Source organism: Notamacropus eugenii, chromosome 5, assembly GCF_028372415.1.
Source record: "Notamacropus eugenii isolate mMacEug1 chromosome 5, mMacEug1.pri_v2, whole genome shotgun sequence".
Classification (NCBI taxonomy): domain Eukaryota; kingdom Metazoa; phylum Chordata; class Mammalia; order Diprotodontia; family Macropodidae; genus Notamacropus; species Notamacropus eugenii.
Window position 1 is genome coordinate 126,414,794 of NC_092876.1, and position 24,978 is coordinate 126,439,771.

The 24,978-nt window shown below is 43.1% G+C and overlaps 1 protein-coding gene across 2 annotated transcripts in view; it reads right to left on the reverse strand.

Annotated features, from left to right (window-relative positions):
• Positions 1 to 24,978, reverse strand: part of MYO7A (myosin VIIA) — a 182,542-nt gene that overhangs the window by 88,601 nt on the left and 68,963 nt on the right. For both annotated transcript variants that reach the window (XM_072610771.1, XM_072610770.1), the window contains 7 exons: positions 20,190 to 20,332; positions 19,075 to 19,285; positions 16,741 to 16,876; positions 15,826 to 15,932; positions 12,356 to 12,412; positions 5,799 to 5,936; positions 1,035 to 1,193 (listed from right to left, as the gene is read on the reverse strand). In XM_072610771.1, the coding sequence (XP_072466872.1) occupies positions 1,035 to 1,193; positions 5,799 to 5,936; positions 12,356 to 12,412; positions 15,826 to 15,932; positions 16,741 to 16,876; positions 19,075 to 19,285; positions 20,190 to 20,332 (951 nt within the window). The remainder of the gene's footprint in view (positions 1 to 1,034; positions 1,194 to 5,798; positions 5,937 to 12,355; positions 12,413 to 15,825; positions 15,933 to 16,740; positions 16,877 to 19,074; positions 19,286 to 20,189; positions 20,333 to 24,978) is intronic.

Genomic DNA, 24,978 nt, shown 5'->3' on the forward strand with positions numbered 1-24,978 from the left:
AGAGTAGAAAGCTGGGAAGGAGTTAGGTTCTGAAGGGCTTTGAGTGCCAAACAGAGCTTTGATTATTTGCTCCTGGAGGTTATAGGAAACCACTGCAGTTCACTGAGTAGGAAAGTAACGTGTCCTGTGCTTCAGGTAAGGTAGAATTCCCTAATGGTCAGAGATCATAGAGCTCATACAATTCATGGGATCTAAAACTAGATGAGACCCATCCCACAATGGAATGGGCTGCCTTGGTAGGGGAAAAAGTGATGAGCTCCCTGACCTCCCTCACCTTCCTGGGGTGGTAATCAAGCATCCCTAGCATTTAGCATATACTTATACAAACACGTTTGCTGATTGATTCTCAGCGAGTATGTCTCTTAAAACCTTCCATAGCTTGACTCCAACCTACCTCTCCAGGTTTCTCTCATGCTTCTCCCCCTCATAGAGTCTATATTCCAGCTGCACTGGACAATTAGATGGCCCCTGATCTCACTCTACCCTCTCTGTCTATATCTGGATATTTGGCTGATCATCTCTCAGGCCTAGAATACACCACCTCCTCATCTCTACTTGTTGAAATGTCCTTCTTCTCCCCAGGTCCAGCCTGAATGATTCGGACTCTATGAACTCTTCCCTGAATTCCTAAGCTAAAAGGATTTACTCCTTCAACAGATTTCCTCAGAGAAATTTGTCTGAATTTCTCCTTTGCCCTTGTCACAGTGTCCCTTTTCTCCTACCCATTTGTGTATATGCTGTATCCCTTCCCCGTATTTGACTGTAAATTCCTTGAGGTGAGGGGCCCTGTTGTTTTCTACCTTTGTATTCCCTGTACTGAATATAGGTCCCTGGCATAAAATAACATTGGTGAATTTCACTGAATGGCCTCTTACTGATCTTTGAGCCTCTACATTCACTGTCCTTTCCCTTCGCTGGCCCATTTTGGCAGAAGCTGCCTAGAAATTCTAGATCCTGGGCTGGTCCAGTCTTCACACCCTTGAGAAAGGTCCCCCAAATGTCTGGGGGCTGCTGCACAGCATGCTCAGCTATACCTGCTTATAAGCTGGCTTCACTCCTGGCATAAGCACACGGTAGCGCTCCACAAACTCCACGAAGGTGTAGCGGATAGGGTAGCCAGCCCGGCGGATCCTTATGGTCTCCATCATCCCAGAATATCTCAGCTGGCGCACACAAAGGTGCCGGTCAAAGAGCTGCGTGGGAAAACAGGACAAGTGAGGAACAGTTCTTCCTCTAATTCTCTGTCTGCCTTCCTCCTCGAATTAGACAGAGCACTACGGTAAAATGATGATGATGATGAGGATGATGATGATGATGATGATGATGACGACGACGATGGTGATGATGATAAGCCCAGGGTTTGGAGCCAGAGGACCTGGTGGGGCGGGGTGGTAATCTCAGCTCAGCCATTTACTAATTGTAACCTCAAGCAGTAAAGCACTTCACAAACTTTACCCTATCTTTAGGGCTTATTGTGATGAGAGATAATAAAGCTCTCTCCCTTAGCCTCATTTTTCTTCTTGGCGAAGTGGGAATAATAATATTTGGACTACCTACCCCATGGGGTTATTCATAGAATCCCGGGTTTGGAGATGGACCTTTAGAGGTCAACCAAGGTCATTTTGCTGATAAGGAGACCTGGGCCAAAAGCAGTTGAGTAATTTGCCCAAGGTCTCATAAGTGAAAAGTCTGAGGTTCAAATTCAAGTACTCTGATCCAAAATTTAGTATTCATAGGATTATAGATTCAGAACTAAAAGGGCTTTTACCATCCATCTACTCCAAACCTCTCATTTCTACAAATAAGGAAACTGAGACCCAGAGTGATTAAGCCACCTTGTGCAAAGTTACACAGGTAGTAAGTAGGTGGAGGAACCAGGATTTCCACCCAGGTGCTTGGATTCCAGTTGGACTTACGCTGCCAATAAAATGCTTCACATAAGAACTTCTGTAACCTTTAGAGCACTTTACAATTGTGAGCTCTAATGGTCCCTAAGCAGTGAGAGTCTGAAGTTAAGACCAGCAGATCTCTTCACCTCATTGCTAAGAAAAAAGGAGTTTTTCCTTTACCTCTCATGCAGCCCCATGCTGGCAGAGAGCACCCCTCAGTTAAATTGCAAGTGCCTGCCCAGTCCAGAAGGAAAGTATTCCCTTCTCAGGACCCAGAGAAGCCAAGGTTCTTTGGGAGCAGTGGGTAACTAGAGCATTCCAGTGTCCCACCCCACCCCCATCTTCCTGTTATTCTCATATTCTCATCAAGCCCACCCCCAACCCATCATCCCTCCAACAAACAATTTCACTGGTTAGGAAACTGAGTGCCAACTATATGCCAGACCCTGTGCTAGGGAGATACAAAAAGAAGCAAAAGGCCATCCCTGCCCTCAAGCAGTTTATAATCAATCAAGAAACATTTATTAAGTGCCTGCTATGTGCTAGGGGCATTGTGATAAGTACTGGATCCAAAAAGAGGCAAAAGACAGTCTCTGCCCTCAAAGAGCTCACAGTCTAATGAGGGGACAACATAAAAAACCAAATATATACAAAGTAAGATAAATACAAGGTAAATGGGAGAGAATTAACTGAGGGAGGGCCCTAGAAATAAGAGGGATTGGAAAAGCCTAGTAACAGTCATATCTCTCAGTTCCACCGAGAGCTTTATTATCTCTCGTCACAACAAGCTCTGAAGGTAGGTAAAAGTTTGTAAAGCACTTTACAAATATCTCATTTTATCCTCATAACAACCCTGCGAGGTGGGTGCTTTTATGATCCCCATTTCACAGATGAGGAAATTGAGGTAGACAAGAAGTTAAGTGACTTGCTCAGGGTCACACACTTTGTAAGTGCCTGAGGCTAGATTTGAGCTCAGGTCTTGCTGAGATCATTGAAGTCACAATTCCTTTCCCTCCCATTCATCCCGTGTGTGTGTGTGTGTGTGTGTGTGTGTGTGTGTGTGTGTGTGATAGAATCTATTCTTCCTGCCCTGATGTAAACAAATCCTCAGTTCCATGAACAATACCCTCGCTCTCCAGGCTGAGCCATTTTCACTGGCTGTCCCTGGTGGGTGAAATGTTCTCCCTCCTCATCTCTACCTCCTGACCTCCCTGGCTTCCAACTAAAACACCTTCTTTTACAAGAAGACTTTCCCAACCCCTCGAATTTCTAGTGCCTTCCCTCTGTTAATTAGTTCCTATTTATCTGGTATAAGTTTGTTTTGTATGTATTTGCTTGGATGATGTCACCTCATTAGATCATAAGCAATTTGAGGCCAGGACTGTCTTTTGCCTTTTTTTGTATACAGCAGTTGGCACAATGCCTGACATACAGAAAGCACTCCATAAATGTTTCTTGATTGATTGATTATAAGTTCCAATTCTTTTTGTATCCCCTTAGCAGTGCCTAGCATGTACTAAGCACTTAATAAATCCTTATTGGTTGATAGACTCAGTTCCCTATACCAGTGAAATAACAGGTCTGTGCCAGGCATCAGCAATGAGATACAAAGGAAAAACAAAAGCAGTTTCCACCCTCAAGCAGCTTATATTCTAACAGAGGAGATGACACATACAAATTAGAACATTTGAGAAAAATACAAAGTATAAGGGAAACACTTAATAGTTCATGAAGCACTATTGAAATGGAGGCACTTATCCTCAGCACCCTCTCTCATCTTCAGCATCATCATGATTCCCTTCCCTTATCACCAATGCACACTGCCCAGGACAACCACAGGGATCTACTAAACCCTAAAGAGAATGTGGGGTTCAGTTCCCCATCCCCCCAGTCAATGTACCAAGGCTTATCTCAAGTGTAGAACTATGGGAGAAAAGAAAATGTGAATGCTTCTCTAGCAAGAACTTAAGAACTCACCTAAGGAACTACTGCAGGTGTCTCCTATCTCTGAGCTGGAGGGGAACCCATAGGTTCTCTTTCTAGTCCAACTCATGCTTGAACAGGAACCTCCTTTAGTCTCCTTGACTGGCAGACATCCAGCAAGGACACTTAAAGGAAACCTACTATTTTTAGACAGTTCTTGTTGTTAGCAAGTTTTTTCTTACAATGAACTCAAATTTGCTTCTTTTTAATATCCCCTCAATGTTCATGACTCTTTTAGAGCCATGACATATATCAGGTAACAGTTGATATATTAAAGGTGACTTGAGTTTGACCCACCACCTATGTGACTTGGACAAGATACTTAACTCTTGGGGCCTCAGTCTCCTCATCTAGAAAATGAAGAGGTTAGACTAATTGACCACTGAGGTACCTTCCAGCTCTAGAACTATGATCCTAAATCACTTACTATCTTTAGACCTCAGTCTACCTCTTTAAATTAAGGTGGGAGCCAGGGAGGAAGGTGACTTTCTACTTTAGAGGTCTTACTTTTACTTTCTTTTACTTTCCTAGAAGTGCAGTGAAACCTATAGACTCCTCAGAATTATGTTTTTAGATGCATAAAAAATAATCCATTCGATTACAAAGGAAGCCAAATATATTGAAATATAGTTACAGAATATCTGTTTTTAAAGCCAAGTTCTTGAAGTCTAATTAGATGGTCTGTTGTATTGCTCAGTCGTTTCAGCCACATCTGACTCTCCATGATCCCAGTTAGGGTTTTCTTAGCAAAGAAACTGTAGGATCCCTCTTGTTTCTAGAATTCTAAGGCTCATTCTTGTTCTGACACCCCACGTTCTGTGATTCTGTGTTACTCTCCAAAGAGGATACTGTCTTTTAAAATCATAATTACTGATAATTACTTTCAGTGAGTCATTGCCACCTAGTTCCTTGGTTACTTTGAAATGGCCCTGACATTATTTCTTAGTCAAGAAACATTTCTGAGAAGTTTCTCATCCTCACGGTTTCCCACTTCTTCTCAGGCAAATTTGCTACCTAAGAACCAAACACAAGGAGAACTAGAACTAGGGTGGGGCAATTTGGGCTTTGTCCGAGGGTGAAAAAATTTACATGTGGATTCAGCAGCAGAAGCTTTCATAACAAGTTTCTTTTCCTGCTTAATTGCATCTTACATCACTTTCTCATTAAGAAATAAGAAGTTGATTTGAAAGCAGTTTTATGTGCCTTGCCTGAGGTGCTAAAATTGCTAGTTGTAACTGAGTCATCATTCTAACTAACTTAAAGTGATAAGGTGAAATAAGGATTGACAAAGGCATTGTCTAAAAGGAGAGACATGAGGGAGTATCTCCAAAGAGAAGGTTCTGGGAGCAAACCTGACTATGATGGAGCTGGGAGGTCTCTCTCCAGATTAAGACCCCTTTCTGCTGCTAAAAGCAGTAAAACTGGTATTAAAATGGGGTCATTGATGCCAACTGATACCTCCCTCTAGTTAAATGCATTACAGATCAATGCCCTATCTCTGAGTAACTATGGGCAAGGGATGTTACCTCTTTAAGGTTTTAATTTCCTCACGAGGAAAGTAGTCATTTTAATAATTACATTATTTCCCTCATAGAGTTGTCAGGGAAAGGAATTTTGTAAACATTGAAGAACTACATAAAAGTGAGCTATTATCATCACCAGCAATAGAATTCCTCCTGTGCTCAGTGGGCTCTAAAATTATATGGTCTAAGGTTCCTCCCAGCTCTGACATTCTGTGTTCTAAGGGCCCTCCCAGCTCTGCGCTCTGTGTTTCAAGTTCCAAGTTACTTTCCAGCTCCAGTATCCTAACTCTAAGAACCTAAGGCACTGACTTGACCCATCCTTGGCATTCTCTCCCCACCCTCCCCCCACCTCCCTTATGATCCCCAAACCCCCAGTGGAGCCAGGGCCCTTCCCACTACTCACCATAGGCCTCTTGAACTCATTGGGCTTGATGCAGCGTACAAAGAAGGGCTGGCAGACGCTGAGAGTTCTCATCAGCAGCTCCAGGGAGCGTTTGAACTGGCTGCTGAGAGTGGGGGAGCGCTTCCTGGTCTCTGCTCCCTGGGACAGGAGAGGACAGGACAGGAGGAGAGGGGGACCCGTCAGCCTCAGGAAGGGGAGGAGTGACAGTTGGGGGTGGGGAAGGGAAGGTTTTTCCTCCCCCACCCCCACAGGCCCTGGACCCAGGCAGACTAAGGGAGGGAGGGAAGAGAAAGCAAAGGAAGGGGGTCAGAAGAGGCCAGGGACACAGCCAGAGAGAGAGCACCCAGCTGAGGGAATGGGAAACGGAAGGGGCTGGGGCTAGGGTTTTTATTTCCCCTCTCTCTGAGGCAATTTCACTGTTTTTGAGCCTGTTTCTTTAAAAAACAATTATAAACTTACAGAAGGGCCTCAAATGTGGAGTGAGAGAACCTGAGTTTGATTTCTGGCTTTAACACTTACAGTTTATACAGGGTGTCCCAAAAGTCTCGGCGCAGCTTTAATCTTTAATAGCTTAAAGTTAGCTTTTGTGACTTGTCACAAAATATCACCAGCCCTCAGTTTTCTCCCCTAGAAAATCTCTAAGATCTCTTTTGGTTCAACCAACAGGTATGACCCTGCACAAATCACCAGAACCGGAATAGTGATCACTAATATCAAAATGAACAATTCTGAGGATTTGTATAAACTGATGAAGAATGGAGCACGCTGAACTAGAAGTGTTTTATACAGTAACAGCAACACCTTCAAAAGCCTAAAGAACACTGACCAACACAATGACCAGTCATGATCCCAAAGGACCATGAGATGCCTGTTTCCCATGCCCTCTCTCAGAGGCGATGGATTCAGGGTGCCACATCAGACATATGTATATTTTTAACATGATCATTGAGGGAATATTTTGCTTGACTATGCATATTTCTTGAAAGGAATTCCTTTTTCTTTTTTTTCCCCAAGGAAGTGGGAGAAAAAATAGATTTTTGTTGATTAAAAAATAAAAAATTTAATGAGAAAAATGAAATGGTTCTTAATAATCAGCCTTCATATGAGACTTTAAGGTTTGCAGAGTGCTTTGCAAATACTACCCTATTTGATTCTCATGGCAAGTCTATGAGGGAGATGTCCCCATTTTACAGATGAGGAAAGTGAACCTGAAACAAATTAAGTGACTTGCCTAAGGTCAAATAGCAACTATGTCTGAGGCAAGATCTAAACTCAGGTCTGCCTAAGCCAAATATAGGGCTCTACCCCCATTCCCTGCCTAATTCCCTCTCCTTCCCAAGTGAAAAAAAAGTGTTTTGTAAGCCATAGTAATAATAACAAATTCACATTTCTTTAACAATTTAATGTTAAAATACTTTAGAAATGTTTGTCATTAATATTCATGTTATCATTTCTATTATTAATGACCCTATGACTCCAAGCTCTCCTCGTCCATGCAACCCTTACCAGCTACTCTTTGGATCCACCTTTCCCTGAGCCTCACTTTCGCTACGATCCAATCCTAGCACTCAGTGATCTTACAACTAGCTGTTCAGGGAGTGAGGACTAAGAGGGGCCATGTTGGTAGGCAGGTAGAGGAAGACCATTCAAAGGAGGGACCAGGAGACATTACCTCCTGAAAAAGGAAAAATATAAAATAAAACCCAGTTCCCTCTGAAAGGGGCTGTCACAGCTGCAGGTTTGTTCTGCTTTCCCTTCCCTAGGCAGAAGTAGGAGTAAAAGAGACTGGGCATGGGGAGGCAGCGTTCAGGTCAACAGCATAAAGATGGATCCAAAATGGAACAGGGGGCTTCTGTAAGAAGTGCACTCTGCTGTCACTGGAGGTATCCAAGTAGTGACTGAAAGACATCCTCAAGGGAGGCTTCCTGAGCTAGATCAGCTGAGGTCCCTTTCAGGTCAGAGAATCTAGGACTCTAAGATCCTCCAGTCTGTTCCACCAGGTGGCTCATGACATAGGGAGAGAGAGAAGCACCTGGGAAAATAAAGAGGGTGAGAATACTCTGTGACAGCCCACCCTGGCCATCCCCAGTAAAACCAGGATCTCCTCCCCTTCCTGGGGATCTCCTAGCTGCCAGAGGCCCTCAGCCCTGTGGCCTTATTTTAACGGATCCCATGATCCTTAATGGGATTTGCTCTGTCAAATCCTTCTGCAGGGGAATGGAAGGAGCTGGGGTGTGGGGGCAGTGGTATCCAAGAAGTAGGCTAATCTTTACTGAGCTGCTTCTCTTAGCGGGTTGGGAAACCTGTTTCTCTCCTGAGGCTCAGATACCTAGCAGAGGGCAAGTCACCACTACATGCCTGTTACTATACTCCCTCCTTCCTACATCCCTAGTGGCTGTTCCTCAAACACAAAATTCCCTTTTGCAATGGTAGTCATCCATGCCCAAAATGCTCTCCCCCTTTCCCTTGACCTGCCTTCTTTCAAGGCCCAGATCTCTTCTACAGATTTTCAGGGTCCTCCCTGGTGCTCGGGCCTTCATCTCAGAAGATTACCTTCCAATTTCTCTGTATATATCTTGCACAGAAAGTGCCCCCAAAGTCTTTAAAAGCTTCACACTACACTTTGGGCATGACCTGTACATCCCTATTGTCTCCCCCATTAGAATGGGAGCTCTTTTGGGTGGAGGCCTATTTTTGCCTTCTTTGTATTAATTAGCATAGTGCTTGGCACACACTAAGTGCTTAATGAATGCTTGCTGACTTAATTGACCTGCAACCACCTTCTAAGATGTATTGCTGTGAAGAAAGATCTACGTGAACTAGAAAAGTGGTAGAGAAACAAGAACTCCTGTGACTCCTTTCAGAATGGTCCTTGGGTTTGAATACCGAGTCTACCAATCACTTGCTACTGTGTGTGTGGTCTTGGGCCTGTCACAGCCTTTCTGGGCTTTAGCTTCCCCATCTTTAAAATGGGGCTATCCATCACTGACACGCCTCCCTGTTGTGATGTAGCAAAGGCGAAAATGGATGTGTAAGCCTTTTTATTGGGGTGGGGGGGAAGGAAGATCATACAACATGTGATGATGGGGCATTGTTCTAGAGGACCCGGAGGCTGACTCCTAGTATATGGAAGTGTAGGAGATTCTAGCGTTGACTTTACTCTCAGTTTGCCCTGTGACCTTAGCCCAATCACTTCACCTAAGATCCGGTTTCCTTGTTTGCCTTGCCTTTTGCTTAACTTTGTTGCAAGGCTTAAGGGAGATCAAGGATGTGAAACTATGTGAGTGTGGTAGTAATTGCTGAGTTGTTTCCAGTTGCATCTGAGTCTTTGAGAACCCATTTGGGGTTTTCCTGGCAAAGATGATAAAATGGTTTTGTCATTTCTTTCTTCAGTTCATGTGGAAACTGAGGCAAACAGGATTAAGTAACTTGTCCAGGGTCACACAGCTAGTAAGTGTCTCAGGCTGGATTTGAACTTAGGAACATGAGTCCTCCTGACTCCAGGTCTGGTAATCTATCCACTATGCCACCTAGCTTCCCTATATAAGTGTAGAAGTAGTCACAAGACATTAAACAGGCACAAGAAACTCGTACCATGGGCTTGGAGATATCCTTTCTCCTTTCTGCATCTCAGCTCCCTCATCTGTAAATCTGTAAAATGAGCTGTTTGGGGGCTGATCTCCAAGGTCCCTTCCAGCTCTGACACTGCAGGACTCTAAGAGATCACTCTCTCTCACTTTGGCTTCAGTCCTTTCCCCGGCCCGAAGCCCAATGGGAGTAAGAGGGTAGGGAATGGAGCTGGGGTCAGAGAGAGGTATTCCCATTTTGGCACCCTCTCTCAGTGGATTTTCTCTAAATGAGATTGAGAGGTATCAAATCAAGGCATCTGACCCAGTCCAGATGATCCTAGGGACCCAAAGGATTCCCTTTGCACCTGCTGGGAGTTCCCTGGCAGAGAGTCGATCAGTTGCATAACCTGGTTTGCTTGCATTTCTCCTATTCCCTAAGGAGAGCTGATGGCTCAGAGCCCAAACTTTCAGCTTTTCACCAAGAGGATGCCCCCAAATTTAAAAACGAATGCATAGAGCAAAATCAATTCTATGGCTAAGAAACAGACATCTCCCTCACACAAAGCCTTAGAAGAAATGCTGGACACCCACCCATAGTACCATAGGCTAGATCAGAGCAGATCTATTACACTGTACTATGTCTATCTAGCCCAGGTTCCCCACCCCTGGGAATAAACATTACAGTGTCATAAAATAAGTCCTGTACTTGGGAGTCAGGAAACCTGGGTTCTAAGAAAATCATTGTCTTCTCTGACCCTAAATAGTTTTCTCTGTGAAATGTAGATTGTCCAAAGGACATCTAAACTGCAATTCAGTGTTAGAATGTCAGAACATTCTCTTATTCTAAGATCCCTTTGGTTCTCATATTTGATGTTCTAAATTCTAAGATCCCTTCAAAGGACAGAGAAGAATGTTGTGTTCTGGTTCTAACTATTAACTTATCATGTGACCTTGACCAAGTCAAGCTCACCTCCCTGAACTCCAGTCTTTGACTGTAAAATGGGGATAAATAAGCCTTTCCATCTGACTTCTCAAAAGTGACTAAAGGGAACCAAGGAACTAAATGAGCACTCAAAGGTATGTTTCAATAGACTTGTATCCTGAGTCACCTCTGGAACCTCTGGAGTCATAAGGTCCTTTCCAGGTCTGACATTTAACATCTATGTGCTATGTCCTTTCCAGTTCTAATGTTCTGTGTTCTAAGGTCCCTTCCAGCTCCCATGTTCTAAGATTCCTTCTTCTTCAGACCTTCTATGCTCTAAGACCTTTTCTAGCTCTGACATCTTCTGTCTCATGTTCTAAGGTCTAAGCTCTGACATTTTGTATTCTAAGGCCTTTTCTAGGTCTGACATTCTACGATTCAGGCATGTGTGAGCTGTCCAGCCTTTGACCTCTTAGTGTGGAGGGTTTATCCATAGGATACACGTGGTCTATACTTCAGTGCCCTTTAAGATGTTCTAAGGCCTCTCTTGTGACTCTAACATTCTATGATGTATGTCCTAAGGTTCCCATTCTAATAATTCCAGCATGGATGACTTTTCCTTTGACTGTATTCCTGTCTTGGCTGGTGGCGGGGTGGGGGTGGGGGGATGGGGGAGGGTGGGCGGGGGGGGGGTGCGGCGTGGTTTTCTGACAGGGTAAACCTATCAACTACAGTTGGAGCTGCTGCTGTTCCCTTGGCTAATAGCTTGGTATTCCCTGTGATTTGCCTTATTTCTCAAGAAAAGGTTCCTTTATTCTTTTCCATGGTGGAAGCTTTAGTTCCCAGATTGTGAGCAGGCCCTGAGTGCCATTACAACTCTCTGGAAGAGGAGCCCTTCCCCACTGTCATCTCCACCCAGACTCTCACCCCTAGACAAGGCTGAGCCCTGGAAAAGTTGGGAAAGTATGTAGCCATGCAGGGAAAGCCATCACAGGCTTGTGTGGCATTGTGGTGTGGTGGAAACAGCTTTGGTAGAATATAAGCTTGAGGCAGGGACTATTTGATTTCTGTCTTCTGTCACCTGCATATGTTAGCTGCTTAATGCCCATTGAATTAAACTGAACTGACTAAGAATCAGGAGGCCAGACCTGGGTTCAAAGTCTGACTTATTAGCCATGTCACCTAAGCAAAATTTGTTCCTTTTGGGGATTTCCTCCCCTGTAAAACAAGAATGATCACATTTATGCTTTCTCCATCATGGGGTTATTTTGAGGAACCACAAAGAAATGTCTGAGAGTACTAAAATAAAAGGATTGGATTCCATGATCTCTAAGGGCTCTTCCAGCTTGGAAAGGAACATTGGTTTTAGAGTCAGGAGATCTGGATTTGAATTCTGACTCTACTGTGTAATAACTGCATGACCTTGGGCAGGTCCCTTTTCCTTTGTGAGCCTCAGTTTTCTCATCTGTGAAGTGGGAATAATAACTGTCCTACCTACTTCATAGAGCAGGTGTATCAGTAAAGCACTTTGTAAGCCTTCAAAGTACTATAGAAATGTGTTGTTACTGTTATTAATACTTTGCCCCAGATCTGTTATTTCATCATTGTGAGGGAATTCCATGTGGAAACTCCATCAGTGAACGCAGATCATCAACTCACCTGTGAGTTATAGTTTTAGAGCGCTCCCTGGGGTGCTGAAAAGTCAAATGGCTCACCCATAATCACACAGTTAGCAGGAATTAGGATTAAAACCCAGGTCTTTCTGTCTCTACGGCCAGCTGCCATCAACCCACCACACCAATGCCCCTCTATTATTAGTAAGAGTGTTGAGTTGGCTTAGGTTGCCCTTCTGAACTCTTTTTAAAGCCCTCCATTCCCCATTACTTATACAAAACTTTCCCTCTTACAAACACAGCAATCAGCAAGCCCATGGCATTCAAAGGCACACCATTCCCCCCTACTTCAAAGCCCCCTCATTCCCCAACAGCAAACCCAGGAGCCCAACCCAAAGCCCAGAGCATGGCTTGGGGGGATGTCTCTAGCACTGCTAGCCATGGTGTTTTTACCTTCGTTGAGGAGGCTGCTGACTGGCCAAAAGAACCGGATGCGTAGCCACAGAGAAACTATGGGAACAAGGGGGGAGGGGCAGGGGCGGCAGAGAAAACAGAGAGGGTGGGAAATAGAAAAGAAAAAAAAGACAACAAAAAAAAGTGAAAAGAGGAAGTCCTAGGACTGAGAGTTCTGAGATGAGGTTTCTGGCCCTGTCCCAGTGCTGAGAAGACTGTTTGATCACGATGGGGATGGGGCGGGGGAGGGGAGGGGCAGGAATGAGAGGGTGAGGGCAACATAGCTGGCACTTTCCTGCAGGGCTCAAAATGGGGGAAGAGGTACAGGAATGAGCATCCTCTTCCTGCACTCAATTTACAAACCCCACTAACTACACTCTGTTAGGGCTCCAAGCCTGAGGGAAGGAAAGAACAAGGAAAGAAAAGAGAGAAAAGGAGATAGGGAAGGAGGAAGAGAGAAAATGAACAAAAGGAGAGAGGAAGAAGGAAGGAGGACAGAGGGGAAAAAAGAAATGAGGGAAGGAGGAAGACAAAAGAGGAAACAAAGGAGAGAGGGAAAATGAGGGAAGGAATAAGGGAAGAAGGGGAAAAAAAGAGGAAAGAGGATATCCTGTTCTCATTTCAAATTCCACATGCCCAAATCTGAGCACATCATCTTTTCTCTTAGACCCGCCACTCTACTTCCCTGTTTCTGCTAATGACTCCACCATTCTCTGGGTAAGGAAGTCTCAGAAAATCAGAGCCAGCTCTGACTCTTTCCTCTCCCTAACTCCCTGCCACCCAACCAATTGACAAGACGTGTGGATTCTTCCCTTGAAATTTAATCCAATCCAAGTAATCCCTGTGTCTGTTCCCCCTTTTCACTTCTATAACTACCACTTTAGTTAAGGCCCTTATCACCTCTTCCCCGAACTATTATACTAGACTCCTTGCTTCCAATCTCTCCAATCTTTAATCTTTCCTTCATATTACCACTAAAATAATCTTTCTACACTCTTTCTCTTGTGAGCATATCACCTCCTATGGGTACTTTTATCTCTGAAGTTAACTAACTCGCTGTTGTTTAGTCATTTTCAATCATGTCCAACTCTTCATGACCCCCTTTTGGGTTTTTCTTGCAGAGATGCTCGAGTGGTTTGGCATTTCCTTCTCCCACTCATTTCACAGATGAGGAAACTGAGGCAACCAGCACTAAGTGACTTGCCTAGAGTCATGTAGCTTACTAAGTTTCTGAGGTGGGATTTGGACTCAGGTCTTCCTAACTCCAGGACCAGCACTCTGTCCACCTGCAGCACTTAGCGACTAACTCCTATAATTTTATTTATACTCTTAATCTCTCCCCTGAATTCCAGTCCAGTATTATCAACTGCCCCCTGACCATTTTCACCTGGACATATTCACTTGCAGGTTTCTCAGACTCAACATGCCCTCTGTATGTTCTCCAAACTTCTCTGTTTCTATTAAGCGTGCCTATATATTTCCACTCACCAAGACTTTGGAGTTACCCTTGACTCTTCCCTTGTCCTCAACTCTCCTCACCCCCACCCCTCACTCACCCCTCATATACAATCAATGGCCATGGCTTGTCAATTCTCCTTTTCCAACCTCTGTCACATCTATCTCCTTTCCATTCAGCCTCTATCCTAGTCCATGTCCTCAGTCACTTCTCCCCTCCACCTAAGTGTTCCCATAGTCTGTCTCCGTCTCCCTTTTCTAATCCATTCTCCTCACAACTGCCAAGATGACTGTGCTAAAACAAAGGTTTGCCCAGATCCTTTCTCTACTCAAAAATGTTCAATGGTTCTACGTTGTCTCTAGACAAATCGTTTTGGCTTTGTATCCCCAGACCCTAGCATAGCATCTAGTACATAGCCAGCACATAATAAATGTTTATTGAATCAAATTAATTGTTATAGGAGGGAGAAGAAAAGAAAGGCAAAGAGGAGGATGAAGAGGACAAGTGGAAGGAAAAAGGGAATTGTGAGCAGAGAGAAAGGAGGAAGATGGCATGGAGTTCATACTGGATGTTTCAACTCCAATGTGGGAAAGCAGAATTAAGGTTGTGAAGAGAAAACATAAAACTCCTACTCCCTCTCCCCTATCCTTCACCTCCTTCAGTCCCTGCCTCCCCACCCAACTATACCTGGCTTTTGGACCTCTCTCAGCTGTCTTATGGAAAAGCACGCATCCCTGTTAGGTAGGGCAGACATCCTACCTTACATCTATAGTCACCTATCTAGGCATCATTCCATTTCTATGTCTATCCGTTCCTCCATACTGTCATCCATTCACTTATGCATTCATCCATCTACCCATCCTTCTGTCCATCCATCCATTCACCTAGAGGTGTGCTGATTCCAGCTCTTACCAAGTCCTAAGAGCCCATCGTTAAATTTTCAGTGTGAACATTTACACTTCAGAAATCAGCAAACCCTACAAATCAGAGCTGGATGGCTTGCTTTGTTGATTTCTAGACTTAAGGAAGTGTTGAAGAAAATGTAAAAAATGTAGATGAAATTAAAAGGGTGTTGTGCATTTTCACAGACCTGTTTGTTAGACATTCATCAGCACATCCCAGCATGTGCATATTGCACATTCATCTTTCTTTCTATCCATTCATTCGTCCTTTAGGAAGAGCCCAGAAGAAAGGGCTCACAGTGGAGGGGAATAAAGGCAAAAAAAAAAAAGTTAAACAAACCAACCCTGCTGTATGAGTGACATCATGGAGGGAGGGAAGGGCTGGTCCAATGGAAATTCTTACTCATCTATTGTGCCTGTTGCAGCCTGGCACCAGCTTTATCAGCTTTCTCCTCCCTGCTCCCTAACCCACTCTTCCCCCCAATCATCCTGAGCCTCACAGCAACTAGGAAATGTTTCTTCTATTAAAAAACAAACAAACAAACAGGAAAGGAAGAGTCTACTGTGCAAAAGACAAGTATAAGGACCAAAGCCATGGACAGATTTCCAGAACATTTTTTACACACCCTAATCTTACCAACCTGTACATAAATGAGAAGGTGAACATCACTAAGGAAGAGATCTTCATTTGGGAAAACCTCCCAACATCTCCTGTCCAGCGCCAACGTTGTTTATTCTATGGTCTTTTCCAACTAACAGTTCTGTGTTCTAAAGTCCCTTCTAACTCCAACATTCTGTGTTCTAAAGGTCCCTTCCCACTGTAACAATCTCTGTTCTATGTTCTAAGGTCACTTCCAGCTCTGGTATTCTGTGACTCACTCCTACTCCCATCCTCAGTCCTCTGCTTTCTGAGAATCTAACCAGAAGTTGACTAGACTGCCATTAGTTGAATGAGCTAATTATTGTAAGGGGAGGGATTTACATTTGGCACAGCTGCCCCATCTATCTCTTTCCTCCCAACTTCTACTAGCATCCTTCCCCAAGCTCAGGACAGGGAGGGAATGGGTTGGCAGGTGATCAGCCAGGGGCCCCTCTCCCCAGACACCTGTTACCATGGCAACGTCAGCCTGGAAGATCTGCTTGACAAACTTGTTCCTTGAAGAATGGACCAGCTGTATTATGTCACCGTGGAGAGTGTCCCGGTTTTTCTCCAGGAAGCCTGTAAAAGTGGGAAAAAGTCACAGGATAACCTCCCAACCCCAAGAACTGTATTGTGTACCTATATATCTATATCTATATCTATGTGCATGTGTATGCGTTTAATTTGTCCCAACTCTGCTATGGAAAGACAGAGCCCATCCAAGGGTGTGCTGCAGCCAGCTTGAACCGGCTTAGGAAAGCTAATTATTAAATGTTCTCTATAAGCTTTTACATCTCAGAAATCAGCAAATGCTGAAATGATTTTATATATATATGTATATATATATATGCACACATATACATATATACACATACATATACATATACATGTATGTGTTTATGTATATATGCATGTGTGTGTATGAAGACACAGCCCTTCTATCTCTAGTTGCTGTCATGATCCTAAATTATAATGAGACAAATTGCCTCAGTGGAAGTAAAACTTCTACCAATTAGAGCTGTCTAAAAACAAAATGAGCTCCCCACCACAGGAGCTCTTCAAATGTTGAACTCCAAGTCTCTGAGGTCCCTTTTACCTCTGAGGTTCTGTAATTCTCTGGGTGGTCAGTGACCCCTTAAGAGACAAGAGGAAGGAGCTGTGGGTAAACCTAAGATTCCAGGGCTTTTCTTCTTCCCAAGGACCTGCCAGGCTCCCTCTTTCCCTTATTTAATGAGTTCCAAGGATGGGGGAAGAGCAGAAACCACCTGCTCCCTCCCTCCACCTGAGACCAGGTTTTCGATCCTCCTCTGGTCCACTACCAAACAGAACTCGACCTTCCCCAAAGCAGTTTAGTCTCTTTGAGTCCCAGGGGCCCAGGAACAGGTACCTTGTGTCTCATAGTAGACAATTCCGGCGAAATGATTGATCCCAAACTGGGTCTCGTGGTTGTTCTTTGGGGGGATGTAGTTGGTGTTGAGCTTGTGTTGAGAGTTGAGTTTATGCAGCATGGTTGTGTCCGTCCCCTGCAGAGACCAGGACTCCACTGCTGAACCAGCCCTACTCCTTTGCTTCTTGACATCACTTCTCCTATACCACCACCTGGACCCCAGTTTCAATTCCAACTCCCCCATTTATTACAGTAGAATCCAGGACAAGTCACTTCTCAGGACTCAGTTTACCCACCTCTGAAAGTCTCAGTTTGCACATCTTTAAAATGAGGGGGCTAGACTAATAAGCTAGGTGATATAGTTAATAGAATCCTTCCATCCATTCTATTATCCTGTGTCTCTCCTGCCTTTTCCTTGAGAACACCTACAATAGGTTCCTCCACTTCTCTTACTCTCTAGGTTTTTGGGGATTCTACTCTCTTGGTTCTTCTCCTACCCACCCAACTACTCTTTCTCAGTCTCCTTCATTGGATCTTCCTCCAGTGAAACATCTTAGGTGTTATATCTTAGATGCTAGCTATTGCTATTATCTCAAAAGTTCTTTCTTGCTCAAACTCTATGCTTTTATGCTTTGCTCCCTAAACACATCTCTGTTTCAGGCTCTATGCCCACAAGTAGCTTGAGATTTAATATGAAAAGTTTTAGAATTGGAAAGAACTTTAGAAGGCATGTAGTCTAATGCCATGGTTATATAGCAAAGGAAACCAAAGCTCAGAGAACGGCTTCCTCAAACTGGCATGCTGTTGTTTGTCATTTTGTTCTCAAAGAGGACCATGACACCAGGGAGGTGATGCCATGGCATGCACGTGAATTGGATTTAAATGAGGGAGGGCTGTGCAAAGACAGCAGCCTCACTTTTTCCTCCAGCACCATCTGGGTCCAATGGCCAGATATGGATCAGGACAACTGGAGATGGCCCAGGATGCAGTGGGAGGCCTTGGCCTTTTCAAGCTAAGGGCTTTAATAGGTCTCAAGTTGACTGAGGCAATGGCTTCAACTGGCAAAATCTTCTAAAGAGGAGGCCTTTGAAAACAAATGATTGTCTTCTGAGAGTTGGGGCCCCTCCCAGCTGCTCTGCTTGGTTCTGACTCCACCAACATCATATTGCTCTCTAGTTGGAATCTCATCATCATGGTAGATTTGGCTTTGATACCCAGCACCTCCTCAATGCCCTCAGCTGCCTCTCTTCTCTGATTGGAGGGTTAAAGGATGAGTCAACAAACCCCCTTTGGGGCCTCCTTTTATAGAGGACTCAGGATGTTCCTACCATCTTCCACTAGCTGCTCTACTTGGTTTCAACTTCATAAACATATTGCCTGGGATGAGGCCTTTGTTGGCCCACTCTGCCCCTTTTCAGCTTCTTTTTGCATATTATCTTCCTCTATTAGAGTGTAAGCTCCTTGAGGTCAGAGATTGTCTTTGTTTCTTTTTTTTTAATTTATATTCCCAGTACTTAGCATAGTGCCTGGCACATAGTAGGTGCTTAATAAATGTTTTCTGAGTACGACTATGATGTTGATCTGTTGGTGAAACATTTTATGTTCTTAGGTCCCTTCCAGCACTAATATTCTATAATTTAAAACAGTGATTCTCAAAGGGTTGTCTGCGTATCCTTGGGAGTCCCCAAGACCCATTCAGGGGGGTCTGCAAATATTTCATAATCATACTTAGATGTTTTTTATTTCTAATGCTATAAATATTGATAGCTATAACTCATAAAAACGAGCACTCTTTGAGTAGCAGTCAATAATTTGACCCTAAAAGGAGTCCTAAAACTAAAAAGTTTGAGAATTGCTATTCTAGAATGTTTATACAATACTTGGCACTTTGCTTTTGCTCCTTGACCTTTCTTCCAAAATGGTGGGAATACCAGTCACTATGGAGTATGGTTTGGAGTACTCTTCCCCTGTTGCTTTTCCCCTATTGGCCCTTCCCCTGGGCATGGTCACCTGGAACCCATTCAGGCTGTTTAAACTGCTGATGTAGCTTGATGAAGGTGGGAGTCACCAGCTCTACTTTTTTCCAGTGAGATGAAGGACACCCAGGTCTATCATGTACCCTGACATAGCCACTGTCTCCTAAGGTCTTCCTAGAGGTTCTTTGTTCTATAACTCTGTGATCTAAGGGCTCTTCCAGTTTTAACACTTAATGATTTCTGAGTTGTCCTGAAATGTGCTGGGATCTGAGTAAAGGAAGGATGTTCCATACTTTGTCCCCCATCCCTCCCCTGTTCACACACAAATACACATACATTCACACTGATGCACACACACCTTAGGGAATTTGCTTTCTTCGTCGATAAGGGAGATGATGTTCATAGGCTTATTAGCAATCATATCCAGGGCTTCCTGGTTGTCAGTGAACTCGATATGCAGCCAGTCAATGTTCTCTAGGTTGTATTCTTCCTGCTCCAGCTTGAAGACATGCCTCACAAAGAACTGTTGCAGGTTCTCATTGGCAAAGTTGATACAGAGCTGCTCAAAACTGGAGGTCAGGGAAGAAAGGAAGAAGGTAGTCACAGAGAGGGAGGCAGTGGGGAGAGGAGGACAGGATAAGACTGGAAGGTTTCTTCTTTCAAGAATGAAGTCTCCTAACTGAGTAGAGATGGGAGCACCTAAGATGAAAGCCAGGAGACCAGGGTTCTATCATTCCATTATTATACTTTCATTCCCCACAAAAAATTTAATAGTGTACCAGAAAGAGCACAGGATTAGAAATCAGAAGACCTGGTATTTCATCTTGACTCTGTCACTAAATCAGCAAATCCCTTACTCCAAGTCTTAGATTTTTCATTTTAGAGCTAGAATTAGATTTAACTGGCCCAGTCCTATCATTTGACAGAGAAAGAAACTGAGGTTCAGGTAGGTGAGGGAACTTATCCCAAGGCCACTCTGGGAGTTAGTGGCAGAATTAGACTCCAGGTCTCTTGACTCCTAGTACAGTGCTCCATATCTTACCTAAATTATATAGTCTCTCCCCCTCCTCCCCAATCCTACCCCTACATAAATACAGGACTTTACACAAAGTAGGTACTTAATTAATATTTCCTGAATTGTTGAATTGAACTGAATACATCATCCCTCCCTGCCTATTTCCCAGGGCAACTGTCAGGATCAAATTTATTTTGTACTCTTTTAATCTTGAGGACTAGCCTTATGAACTGAAACCTATGAAGAAATAGTCTCAGAGCAGGAAGGCAGCATTCAGAAATGTGGGTGTGAAAGGGGTGACTTTGCAGAACCCTAATGATCTATACTATAGAATTTAGACATTGGTGATCTTGATGTCTTGATTCCTTAATTTCTTATAGCATGTGAACCTTGATTGTCCAGCTACCCAACTAGACTATAAGCCGTTTTGAAGAAAGGGACTGTGCCTTATGTTGTACCTGTTCACAGTAAAGTTTTCAAAACCAAAGATGTCCAAAAGACCAATCGATCTTCGTGTGTTTTTGATGCCTTGGGTGGGAGGTCTATAAATTGCAGCATTGATCTTGTCCACGATCCACACAAAGAGTCTCCCATAAATTCCCTGAAAAATAACCAGAATTTTTAACTCTTGGGGTCCTTGGGTCTGAGTCTCTCCTCTCTAGCACTTCATATTAATACATACATTATAGAAGTCTCATGTTCAGAGGAAAAGGAGTCTCCCTATCTTCTTCCCTGGTCAGACCACATAAGAGTAATGATAATATAAAGGTGCTTGATCAGGGAAATCCTTGAATAAAGCAAGGAGTTCTCCAGTCTATATGATGAAAGTACAGGGTGAGGACCATTAGTCCCTGATCAAATGGAAGACTCCACCAATCAGCTGACAGGACATGAGGGAACTCAATAGTGATTGACTTAATCAGCCACTTTTCCTAGTGGCCTATTAAAGTCAGCTGCTGATGTTGTTTGTGGTTCTTGGTTCTAGAGGACTTGCTTGTTGACCTTTCTCTTGTGCCTTCTTCTAGAGTACAACAAAGGGGATGGGGAGTGGTGAATGTCTCAGAAGAGACTCATCAGTAGACATAGCCATTCCAGTTTATAGCAGAAGCACATAGCAGAAGGATCATGTGCTTGCGTGTGCCCTGAAAGTAGAGTTCAAAGGCATCCTTACTAGACCTCAGACTCCCATGTAGTGGAGGTGGAATTCTGAAGTCCTCAGGAAGGGCAAACATTGAATTTAGCCACCATTGTATCGGAGAAGAGAGATTTTCTTGCAAAGATGGTTTTGAGGATTATTTTGTGAGTAACCTCAAGTTCAAGAACTCCTGAATTTGAGAGTTTAGGCACTGAACCTTCCAGAATGGTAATGTTTCCTAATGCATCTCTGTTCCTTAGAGAAGGGGAGAGGCCACATGGTTCCTACAAAGTGACCTACCTAGAGAGAAAAACCATAAAGTTACTTGGACACTTCAGTCTAATGAGGAGGTCTTCTGTGCAAAAAGTTCCAAAGCACATTTACCTTTTAGAGGTATCTAAGTTACAAGGTGGTATTATGAGTCTTGGGGAAACTGTGGAGGACTCTGTAGGAAAGAGATACTCCCCAGAATGTTAGAGGGTGGCCCCAACAGCCGTATCAAGTTAGTTGCCTCTCAGCTGGAAGAAGGTGAGGGTTGGGGGGCAGGATTCCAATGAACTATTTGAGTACTTTCCCCCCTATATTTGTTCATTATCTTATGTGAATCCTTAGCATCTTATGCCTTTTCTTCAGGAGCAAAATAATGTTAAATAACCATATTGTATGCTGTCTGAGTAGGACCTGACCATATATATTTAGGACAACTTAGAACATGCTATAATGAAGTTTCATTTTGGAAATTTTGCCAGATTAATTCAGGTGAGCCAAAGGAGCCAAAGAAAAAGAACTTGACTCTTAGGGGGTCATCCTAAGTTATGAGACGTGTTCCCTGTGAGCTCAGATACTTTGGGGAGGAGCAGCATGAAAATCTCTCATCTCTAATAGAATGCTAGACTCAGTGCTTACCCTGCCTAGGAACTTCAAAATCCCACCCCCTCTATGCAAGAATTTGGGGTTTAGTAATGATGTCCTAGAACTCCCCTTTTAGGACATTTATAAGCACATGTCTCTGTGCAAAAATATTTATAGCAGCTCTTTTGGTAGTGTCCAAGAACTGGAAATTGAGGGAATGCCCATCAATTGGGGAATAACTGAACAAGTTGTGGTTTATGAATGTAATGGAATATTATTGTGCTATAAAAAATGATGAACAGTTGGACTTTAGAAAAACCTGGAAAGACTTATATGAACTGATGCTGAGTGACATGAGCAGAACCAAAACATTATACACAGTAACAGCCAGAGTGTGCGAGGACTGTTTCTGATAGACTAAGCCCTTCACAGCAATGCAAGGACCTAAAATCTGCCCAAAAGACTCTTGAGGTGAAATGCCATCCACATCCAGAGAAAGATCTATGGAATTGGAATGCAGAATGAAGCAGACTATTTTCTCTTGTGTTATGTTTTGTTTTTTCTCAAGGTTCTCTGCTGCCTCAGGGAGGGAGGGAAAAGGGAGGGAGAGTAATTTAAGACTTCTGGAAGTAATTGTTGAGAATTGAAAACAAATCAATTAATTAAATTTAAAAAATAACCACATCTCCTCCTGCCATGTGCTTCTGCTGTGAGTTACTAATGCTGTTCTTGGGGGCGAATAGTAGAGACATTTCCCACCCCTTACCCCCCATGCTGTACTCTGGAAAAAGACACAAAGAAAAGGTCAAAAAGCAATTAGATTATAGTAACAACCATTCATACTTATTTAATGCTTTGAGGTTTGCCAAGTGCTTCATATACACTATGTCATTTGAACCTTATAATCACCCCAGAAAGTAAATTTATCATTATCTTAATTTTACAACTAAAGAAACTGAGGCAAAAAAACAGTTAAGTGATGCCTAGAGTCACCCAGCTTCTAAGCGTCTGGGGTGGGATTTGAACATAAATCTCCTTGACTCCAAGTTAGTGCTCTATTTTTTTTCCATGCTGCCTGTGTTGTCCTATTGTGCATTCAATTCAAGGCATCACATTTTTTAAGAATTCATTTTATTGATACCTTCTGTTTTGTAGAACACAATCATTCATTGATAAATCCACATAGAACTGTCCTCTCTAACAAAGAAAAACAATTAAACAAAACAGTAGTTGTTGTTGTTCAGTCATTCCATTGTGTCCAACTCTTCGTGACGCCATGGACTTCAGGCCCTTTTATCCTCCATCATCTCCCAAAGTCTGTCCAAGCTCCCAAAGTCTGTTCATTGCTTCCATGACACTCTAACATCTCATCCTCTATTGGCCCCTTTCCTTTTGCCTTCAATCTTCCCAACATCAGGGTCTTTTCCAATGAATCTCATCTTCTCATTAAGTGAACAAAGTATTTAAGCTTCAGAAGCAAAACAACCTGACAGAATAACTACCTCTGAGAGCACATACAATTTTCTGCTCTTTTTGTCCCTTACCCCTCTACAGAGAAGAGAGATGTATATTTCATCATCTATTCTTTGGGATCAAAATTAGTTACTGCAATTAATCTGAGTTGGGCTACCTTTAGTGTTGTTTTCATTTACTTTCAATGAATATACTCTTCTCCTGATTCTGCTTATTTAACTCTGTACCAGCTCAAATGAATCTTCCCATATAACTTATTATGGTACTACAATATTCCACTTCTTTCACGCACCACAGTTGGCTCTGCCATCCCCCACATTATTGCTTTCAACTTATTGCTACCTAAGAGGTAGAAACCACATTTCAGAAGAGGCATTGACACAAATGGGCCCAAGTTCCCCATCCTCACCCAGTGACTCACTGTGGCATGAATGTGACCCTGGGTTCTCAAAGGCTGTTAGAGTAAAGCACAAAGTGTCCTAGAACTAAGAGTAATAAAGGGAAGTTACAGGAAGGCAGATCTTAATTTCAGTAGGAATTATTAAGCAACTGAACTGTCCCACAAGGGAATGACAGCCTTCCAAGGCATGAATTCCACATCACAAGTAGTGTTCAAAGAGAGGCTGCATGACCACTTTGGAAGGATGCTGTAAAGGAAAATACCTGCTCAGGTAGGGGACGGACTAGGTGACCTCCATTATGCCTTCCTGCACTGAGGTTCTCTGGTTTATTTGTTCCCTTTGCCAACCTTGATTCCCCCAGGCCCTTGAAGTATTCCCCTATGGGCAGTATAAAACAGAGGAGGACTAGAAGCTGTGCATTCTGGGGCCAACTCAAACCAGATAACATAAGCCAATTGTTAAAATTTTCAGTGTGCATATTTTTACCTTGGAAATCAGCAAATGCTACAAATCAGAGTGTGATTTTTTTTTCTGTTTTATTAATTTTCCAGATAAGAAAGTGATGAAGAAAATACTAATAATGCAGATTAAACCTAAAACTATGTCCTGAGCACATTTTTATTTTCCTAGAGAGCCATTTGTTAAACATTTACTAGTGTACTGCTGACTGAGAGCTTCTGGAGTAATGAGTAGCCTACTTGAAGAAGAAACAAAAGGAATTTCTTTCTCCATGGTACTCTAATGCTAGATATTTCTTTCTCCACGGTAGTCTAATGCTAGATCATGGGATGAAGGGACCCACTGAAAGGTGTTGAGTGGAGAGTGGTGAAGGAGGAAGGCTGATATGGCAAGACTTAGGCTTTAGAAAAATCACTAAGTGATTTTCCCAGAGTCATACAGCTTATAAGTGTCAGGGATAGGATTTGAACTCAGGTCTTCCTGACTCCAAGCCCAATATTCTGTCTCCTATGCTACTTATATCAGCAATTATTCAGATAAGAGTTTGCTTCCTGACTATCTACAGAATCACAAAGTTAAAAGAAACCTTAAAAGGAAAAGAAAGAAAATAGAATCACTGAAACATATCTTTTTAAGTGAAAAGAGAACAGACGGAAGGATCAAAGGGAACTCTGACAAGCTTTGAAAGTTATATGTTGAATTCATATACTTGGAAGAAAACACAAGGTATATGGAACAGAGATGCATGGTTTCATGTACAATCTTTTCCTGGTCTATGTTATATATAGAAATGCTCACTTTATTTGGTGCTTATTAAGCTTAGAATATCATTTTAAGGAACTCAGCAGCCAGTTCAGTTCACAACCCAACAGAGATCCCTTTCCTAGCAACATCCTGATGACTACAAATTCAAGACCAGTCCTGGCC